The sequence below is a fragment of the Oreochromis aureus genome, linkage group 22 (genome assembly GCF_013358895.1).
Source record: "Oreochromis aureus strain Israel breed Guangdong linkage group 22, ZZ_aureus, whole genome shotgun sequence".
Lineage (NCBI taxonomy): Eukaryota > Metazoa > Chordata > Actinopteri > Cichliformes > Cichlidae > Oreochromis > Oreochromis aureus.
The window spans coordinates 19,392,655-19,400,801 of record NC_052962.1 but is presented as its reverse complement, the minus strand read 5'-3'; the positions used below and the strand labels follow the sequence as shown (position 1 = coordinate 19,400,801).

Genomic DNA, 8,147 nt, shown 5'->3' with positions numbered 1-8,147 from the left:
TGATGGCTTTGTATGTGATATCTGTGTATGTTTACTGCATAATTGTGAAAAAGCCCCAAAGCAGCTATGAAGTGCAAGTTATACATGACTGGACCTTTTGTAGAAGTCAAACTGTGGGTTTATGTGGTTGATTAGGGGTTATTATGGTTGTATATAATGAAAGTCATGTATGTAATTGCTCAAAAATGCTTGGGTCTCCATGGAGACTGCATCATGGTTCCATGTGCCATGTTTCCAAATGAGTTGCTTGTTACCGTGATCCCAGGTGAGGAAGTTCACAGGGACTGAAGGGAGCTTCTGAAACACAACTCATTGTTGATCTGTGACTTTGAGATCCAGCTCATCGAAACCGAACTGTGTTCACTCGGTACCGTCTCGTCTCCTCTCGCAGGATTCGTCCAAAGGAACAAAACATGTGGTGAGCCGTGTCTTTCAGTTGTTTTCATGGAATCTCTAAGAAAAGCTGCTCAGCATACAGACAAATGGCCACAGTTTTAGAAGAAAAGATTTTCACTGCTTCATCTCAATGTTTTGTCACGCTGTTAGGGCGCAGTGTGTGCTAAAGGACAACCGGCCATGTTTGAATGTCAGATTCAGTATGCCTGTCCTGTCCAGCAATAAAATCCTGGTGAGCAGCAACAGGCCAAAGTCTAAGGAGACCAACCGGCTTGAAGATGAAATAGTCTATAACCTGGGTGAAGATATTTCTTGGGTAATGATCCTTTATACAGTTTAATATTTCATATTTTTACTTCATCTCTGTATGCTCAGAGACAGTCTTGAAGTGGGGAGTGTTTGTGTGGTTTGTAAGCATACCTGGCGCACCTTCCTCTTTCCTTGTCATTGCAGATGCCTTCTGCCACTCGCAGCACCATGAGGTATCTCAGCTCTCGGCACAGGGAAGTCAGTCAGTGGCAGGCCCAGTTTTCTGAGATTATGCGCCAGCTGGAAAGAGAAGTCACTGCTCTGGAGCAGGCATGTATACATGTGGTGAATCTAGAATGAAAAACTTGCAACTGTATCCTATTTATCATGGTCTTGACCAATTGGCTCTCCTGTGATCAGCTGAAAGACATTGTTGACAGCTTTCTTCAAGAGATGCAGTTGTGCCTTCAGCTGCTGAGCGACTGTATTTCAGTCGTAAACAGCCTGAGTCCAGCAGTCCTGAGCCAGGACCCCGTCTATGCCGAGCTGAGGAAAGAAGAGAGGCTGACGAACGACAGCGGAGAAATTCTGCGGGCGCAGGTCTGCATCCTGCTCAGCAAAATAAGGTCTGATGCACAGAATCACAATCATGGTGTAACTATTCTGGTTATTTTTGTTTTCATATCCCTTAAAGCACTTTAAAATAGAGGCAAGTGGAGAAAATAACAGAAAAATCTTCACCTCCTTCCAGTTCTCTGAAGAACATCCACAGTCAGCTGGGAACAGATTTACACAACAAAGGTGAAGCCACCAAGTTTACCATGAAATGCATGACCCTTGAACTCAACACGCCGAGCTCCTGCCCGCCTGTCGGTCAGTACAAGCCTCACCATGTGGGCTATGACACGTGGCTGTCTCACTGCAAAGACCTGAAGACGGCGGCCAACATCCTGATGAAGGACTCTTCTTCCTTCAGGGGAAACCTGAGGTTCTCTATGGCCAATGTAAGAAAACCCACACCTCAAATCCAAGGCTGACCATGTGTTTGCCATTTCTTCTATGATGACAATTTTAATTTTATAGATAAAAAATACCCAGAAGCGTCAGCGACGCAGGACAGACGAGGCTCTGAGGAAGAAAATCCACGAATTGACCAAAAACCAGGAAATGCTGCTCTTGGAGAGGAAGCAGGTCAGTGCACTGGAGTTTAACCACCACGAATCACCATTTTTTTTTCTTTGCTGCTCATCATTCTGTGACTTGCTTTAACCTTCAGATCAGTGATGACATTTCTGATCAGACCAAAGAAATACAGAAACTGAAGTGTGAGATCAGGAGCTGTGACACCAAACTGCATCATGCTTCCCACCGCCTGGACATCCTCAACCAGAGACCTGGATATGAGCTCTGCCGGGACTTGGTGAGTGCCACATCAAATACTACTGTTGTCAGAAAGTCTCCACTGTCCTTTGAAACATTTTAACTTTAACCCTCTTTTTTTTCCTCTTTCCTGCTCCTCCTTCAGCCACACATCAGCCTCACGCTGGAGAATTACGACCTGGTAAAAATAGGAGCTGGACTTCGCTCAACGCTGAAGCTCTCTCAGTGAGTCAGCCCATTCCCAAAAGCCTCACACTGATCATGACGACACCATTTTCTTCCATAATACCCTGAGCTTGCTCATTTCTGTTGCCATCCTTTACAGTCAGAACCTGGAGCTCCAACACAAGCACCTGATGATCGTCGAGGAGAAACTGGCCAAAAAAACACACATCCTAGAGGTGGAGCAGAAGTGTCAGAGCCTACTTCAGACTTTCCAGCCTGCCCATGACACCGTCGTAGTACTCGCCAACAAGGCCAAACTTCACAAGACCACGAGCAGCTCCAGCTGTCATGAATGCTTTCAGTAGGGCACATCTGCAGTCTTTTATTCATTAAAACACGTACGAGCCAACTCCCCTCGACTTGTTTGGAATCAGTCTGCGCTTCCTCTTTGTTTTCAAGACTGAAATGTTTTGGAGGAAATTCTGTTTTTCAAAAGATTTAAAAATGATTAATAAATCACACAGATCTGACGCGAAGCTGGATGTAGATTTTTTCTTTCCTTTTAAAATTTATTCCTAAAAAGATGTTACATGCTTTTATTTAAAAATCAAACCTATTATTTACAACGATACATTGCAATAAATGTGTTCTCCCTAATGGTGTTTGGGAGCTGAAACATATTTGGTAAACAACAAAAGGGAGGCGGTGAGTCCTGCTCCCTTTTTTGCCCACTTGATGAATCCTTTACTTAAAAGAAAATAATGGATAAGACATGAGAAGAGACAGTGACAGAAAAATCAAAATCAGAACTATTTTCTTTCACCTTAGTTTCAATATGAGTCGTTTGAACTGCGGACTAATCATCTTAAAGCCCAAATAATTATGTAATTACAATTATATACGATACTACAGCAAAAACCTGTTAGTAGAAAACAAATGTGGTAAATTATATGTGAAAGTCAGAAATACAATTAGGGTATGAAAAGATAAGAAATCTACTGTTATACAGATCTTTCCAAAAACACCTGTATCATGTTTGTTTATTGGTTTGCTGCAAACCCCAGGTATAAAATAGGCTTCTCGATGTTACAGTACAAAGTTCAGCCACTGTTAATGCATTTATCACACAAGTCTGGATAGAAAAGGAGGGGGGGGCATAACAGGTCACAGAACAGAGCGAGCCGAGCTGACGAACACAGAGACCAATTGTACAGCAAGAAGAACAGAAGGAGGAGGGGACGTAAATCCACAGAAAGCAGCATTCTTCTTCTTTTAAATTAACAGGTTTTAGAGTCAGGATTCCAGATTTATCTGTGACAGAGAGGCGCTTTAAGAGGAGTGGAGGAAGCGGTTGAAGGCGTTGTAGGCCGACTCCAGGTCAAAGAGCATCTGGCGCACCTGATTATCATCCAACTCATCCGAGGCCGACATGCTGCTCAGGGTGGTCAGCCTGTTGGAAAAATGTCAGTTAGGGAACTATATGATCATAAACACATCAAAGATCAGGTACTTTGTAGCCACTGCTCAGCTAGTTGCATGGATAATGGTACGGTCGCACCAGATGCAAAACAAAGTTTCACCTTGCATGAATACGGACACATGGGATACCCGTGAATATTTACCCCAACAGCCAATAGGAGGAGGAGGATTAAGTTAGATTTTCACAATTTAGTAAGAAGTCCTATGATTTCACACTTTTCTTCAACCCCTGTCTTTTCCTTAATCACTGAACTGCACAGCTCCCCCTTAACTTATAGTATCCAAGTAACTACAGAGTAGTCACGCAGTACTTGTGTGTTTGAGCCATGAATGATAGTTTTGGATTACACTCACTGACCTGCCACTTTAATTATATCTGTCCAACTAGTTTTTAACTATTAAAATCAAATAAGAAAATCACACGGAAGCAACTCCATGAATTTAGATGTGTAGACACGGTTAAAACAATCTGCTGAACTGAAGAGAACTGAGCAACAGCACAGAGAAGAAAGGCAATTTAAATGACTGTGACCATAGCACGATTAGTGGGAATTTCATTTGCAGAAGAAGACCACACCAGGTGTCACTCATGTCAGCTAAGAACATCAAATGGAGGCTAAAATTCACACAGGTGGATCTAAATTTGACAATGGAAGATCGGAAAAATGTTGCTTGATTTCTGCTCCAACATTTAGATGGTAGGGTCAGAGTTTGACATAAACAACATGACAGTATAGATTCACCCTGCCTTGTATCAGCACTTCTGGAACTGGATAGGTGCTGTGTGGTGTGGCTGCAGGTTTCCTGACTGGTCATGTTTTGCCTGAAGGGGTGCAGCGCATAGAGATCAACGACATGAAGAGCACAAACGTTGCAGCCTAGTGTTACTAACCAGAGATTGACTTTGTCCTTGGCCTCTGAGTCTGGAGGCATGTTACTCATTCTGTTCATAGTCTCCATCAGCTCCCTCAGGTCTGGTTGGATCTGAACAAAATAAAAAAAACAAACAATCAATCAGTATCTTGGAAGTCCAGTCATTGTTTACTGATAACATATTATTTACGTTTATAAATTTACCTCATCCATGGCCCTGATCTCCAATCTCAGCTTGTCCATCACAGTGATGAAGAGCTAAATGTTGGAGAAGGATGAGACAAAATATTTTCCTAGTTTTAAGAGTCGGCAGTGAGAAATATGTTTCAGGACACACAGTTCTAGCAACGAGCTCACTGACTTTATTAGTTTGTCTGTTTTATGAGCTGAGCCTGCAGTTGGTAAAACATAAGCTTGTGATATCCACTCACATTTTTATGGACTTAACAAATGCTGAGCCAAACTGAGTCAAACCACATTGGCCACTCAGCTAAAACTGAGCTCAATAAATCATAAAAAATGTTCTTGCCAGCAGCCTAAATAGCTCTGTCTTTAATATATCCAATATAGTCATGGGGACATACTGAAACTATATCTGCGATGCAGCGGTTCAGGTTGCCCTTGTCATCCTTGATGGTGATTGGCCGATCCTCTTTAATCCGTTCCATTGCTAGTGGACAGTCGAGCTAGGAAAACATATGACAACAACAAGAAATTACTAAAATAAAATCTTGAAAAATATGACAGATACTCTGCACTGCAGACAAGCACTCACTCTGTATTTCCTGCAGAAGTCATCGATGGAGCCCACGTCAGAGCCCTGCACCTGTTTGAAAGCAGCCTTATACTGAACCAAGAGTCTGGAACAGGAGGCGGTGTACCTGAAACCAACATAAACTCCACATTAAGTAAAAACACACAGCTAAAGTTACAGGTGCCATATTTTAAATATGATCTGAACTGTTACTCACTCATTAGGCGTTACGCAGTCTTTAATGTAAGCCTTTTCCAGGGCCTGTAGTGTTTTGACGACAGCAAACAACTCCGCCATATTGTCATACCTACAGAAACAGGATCGTTACAACATGTGTAACACAGTAAATCTGCAGTTTATAAAGTGATAATGGTCACTGGTGACATATCAAGCACTTACTTTTCTCGTTCCCTTGCATTTTTGTATAATTTCACCTCCTGAAACGATAGCATTCATGATTGTTATCGTTAACAGGAAGGATATCACATATTCTTGATAACATTCCCAGCTTTAGTTAAGATTTACTGATGATTTACACATGGGCATTAAATGTTATTAAAAAAAAAAAGTCTTCTTCTTCTTTTAGTAAACTAATTAGAATTATGTTGTCTGTTTTACCTCATATAGCTCAGGTTTATTTGCCGGAGCTGTGAAAAGGAAAACAGTGTCATGAAATATTACTGCTGTTTTCTGTTGAAAAGATGACTCTCATATTAATTCAACAATTTAATTTTATACACTGATTTATCTGAATGTCTTACCTCCTCCTCCTCCAGTGACTGGTATCCCATGGAACATGATGCTGATGTCTCAAAATGTGATCTGAAAAATATTTATTTTACATAGTTTTCCATAATTGTGACCTAATATATTCAGGCAGCTCTAACATTTCATAAATGTCTCCACTTATGAACAAAAGCTTCAGACAATTTATGCTGTGGTCATATTTTCAGTTTTGTTTTCCCTAATTTTAACATTTTTAATTGTCATTTTTAATTTTAATGGTATGTTTGGAAACATGTTCCCAAAGAAAAAACAAACGGGGAGAACTAAATGAAAATTTCAGGTTATTATCTCAAAATAGTGAGATAATAGTCTGAAATTTTCACTTAGGTATGGCATTTTTGTTTAATGCGAACATGCTTTCATATATATGAGATGCACTTTGTGATAATAAAAGAAGTGTAACAACAGTAACAATCCAAAGATTTATAGAATGACTAAAACCCCCCTTCTGGAGTTTAAATATTTAATGTGAGCCACCGATGGTGTAAGATGCTTTTTAATGATCACTGTTTCTTTTTCTTTTCAACAATTACACCAGTAACATAAGATAAACTAATACTTTTAAGTAAAAATATCAACCTTCATGTAAGCTTTTATTCGATAGAGAGTGTGTAGAGAGACAAGAAAGCAGGGAGAGAGAGGGGAAGACAGCAAAGGGCCACGGTTCGGACTCAAACCCGGGCCTACTGCTCTCCGGCCATATGGGGTTATGGTCGCCTGGTCATCCCACTGAGCTATAGACCCGTGCACCGGGTTTCAAATGCAATGCCACCACATGCCTAAACAACTTTGTAAGGAAAACTCATCCATGCACCCATTTTCTAGAGCTTCTCCTAGCTAGGGCGAGAGATGTGCTACACCTTGGACAGGTCACCAGACTTTCGCAGGGCTAAGACAAAGAGACAGACAACCATTCAGACCTACAGCTAATTTAGATGTGCCAGTTAACTCTGACAGGAAGCTAGAGCATTCAGAGAGAACTGACACAAGCACACAGAAAGACCTCAGCCAGTTGATTTGAACCAAGGACCTTCTTACTGTGAGGCAACAGTGGTAACCACCAAAGTCAAGTTTTAATAATGAAGACTGGCACTGGAACAACAGTCCCATGATGATAACTTAAAGAAATCCCAATAAAAAGCATTTTACAAAGCTGTTGAGCCAATGCTTGCTTAATTAAATTAAAACTCGTTCATAGTCAGAACATTTGATGTTTCGACTATCAAGTCGTTCACACTAATTTTGTACTAACTTCCAGTGACCCTAAGTTTAAGGGGACATATAAGGTCACACTGTAGGGGTCAAATGTAAATGGTTTTTAAATTATATTTGTTCTCTGTCTCTTTGTACTCTGTCTGCTTTCTGCCGAGCACTCTTAAACTCTTAAATTTAGTTTCTTTAATGTCCACTTTCAGGTGTGACCTATTGACAAACACTATGGAAATGTTGCTCCACACAAACAGGCAGTTGTGTTTCGCTGTTCGAAAAAAAAAAAAACACGAAAAAACAACCCGTCGGATTATAATTACAGGCTTGCTAACTTAGCTTCACAACGCGGCACAGAGTTTATAAAAATTTTTACGTTACACAGAGTCACTCAGCGGAATAAAACTTACGTATCACTAAATATTTCTGCTGATGAAATTTCTTGTTTAGCCCAACTAACTAGTTAGCTGCGGAAGCTAGCTTGTCAGCACTTCCTATGATTTCTAACTACTGTGGCGCACAGGCAGCTGATTTTAAACACCAAGATTTATATTACTGATCATTATTGTGAGAACAGCCGTTAAATCGGTGCTATGTTCACTCTATTTCAATAACAGAGTTTAATAAACCAAATTAAAAACAATTCACTCACCCTGTCGGAAAAACTGCGATGACGTCAACGTAAACACACCCACATCTATGCACGGACCGGCAGACGTCAAAATATTAGGTGTCCAACGCGCCCAACTAGAAATGAAGAGTATTGTTACGCTAAATTTTTATTAATTAGACATAAATACATTTTTATGATGAAAGAGTATTATGAACGTCTTTATATATCATACTTTTAAATTATCTT

The 8,147-nt window shown here is 40.5% G+C and overlaps 2 protein-coding genes across 5 annotated transcripts in view; one reads left to right on the top strand and one right to left on the bottom strand.

The window, feature by feature from the left end:
* LOC116312108 (tektin-5-like) overlaps positions 1-2,656 on the top strand; it is a 2,923-nt gene extending 267 nt beyond the window's left edge. For 2 of the 3 annotated variants that reach the window (XM_039605966.1, XM_031729468.2), the window contains exons 2-10: positions 266-418; positions 547-712; positions 850-975; positions 1,066-1,271; positions 1,397-1,649; positions 1,729-1,836; positions 1,922-2,065; positions 2,171-2,250; positions 2,351-2,656. In XM_039605966.1, coding sequence (XP_039461900.1) covers positions 414-418; positions 547-712; positions 850-975; positions 1,066-1,271; positions 1,397-1,649; positions 1,729-1,836; positions 1,922-2,065; positions 2,171-2,250; positions 2,351-2,555 — 1,293 coding nt within the window. In that variant the 5' untranslated portion in view covers positions 266-413 and the 3' untranslated portion in view covers positions 2,556-2,656. The remainder of the gene's footprint in view (positions 1-265; positions 419-546; positions 713-849; positions 976-1,065; positions 1,272-1,396; positions 1,650-1,728; positions 1,837-1,921; positions 2,066-2,170; positions 2,251-2,350) is intronic. The other variant, XM_039605967.1, reaches the window with a different exon arrangement.
* A 72-nt stretch (positions 2,657-2,728) lies between these two features.
* On the bottom strand, positions 2,729-8,025 carry vps28 (VPS28 subunit of ESCRT-I). Of its 2 annotated transcripts, none has more exons than XM_031729416.2 (10): positions 7,941-8,025; positions 6,058-6,118; positions 5,915-5,943; positions 5,696-5,733; positions 5,514-5,603; positions 5,318-5,423; positions 5,127-5,228; positions 4,747-4,800; positions 4,562-4,653; positions 2,729-3,640 (listed from the first exon to the last, which is right to left on the bottom strand). In XM_031729416.2, exons 2-10 carry the CDS (start codon positions 6,092-6,094, stop codon positions 3,520-3,522), a joined length of 669 nt encoding a protein of 222 aa, XP_031585276.1. In that variant the 5' UTR covers positions 6,095-6,118; positions 7,941-8,025; the 3' UTR covers positions 2,729-3,519. The 2 variants fall into 2 exon arrangements, with proteins under 2 accessions (XP_031585276.1, XP_039462066.1); XM_039606132.1 differs by lacking the exon at positions 7,941-8,025 and adding an exon at positions 7,699-7,898 and having other exon boundaries at positions 3,503-3,640.
* Between the last annotated feature and the right edge of the window lie 122 nt (positions 8,026-8,147).

Coding starts and splice junctions, on each gene's coding strand:
- vps28 (XM_031729416.2), bottom strand. CDS start 6,094: ATGTTCCATGGGATACCAGTCACTGGAGGAGGAGGAG. Junction 4,801..5,126: donor GCATCGCAGATATAGTTTCA/GTATGTCCCCAT, acceptor TCCAACATTTAG/CTCTTCATCACTGTGATGGA. Junction 3,641..4,561: donor AAGGACAAAGTCAATCTCTG/GTTAGTAACACT, acceptor TTTTTCCAACAG/GCTGACCACCCTGAGCAGCA.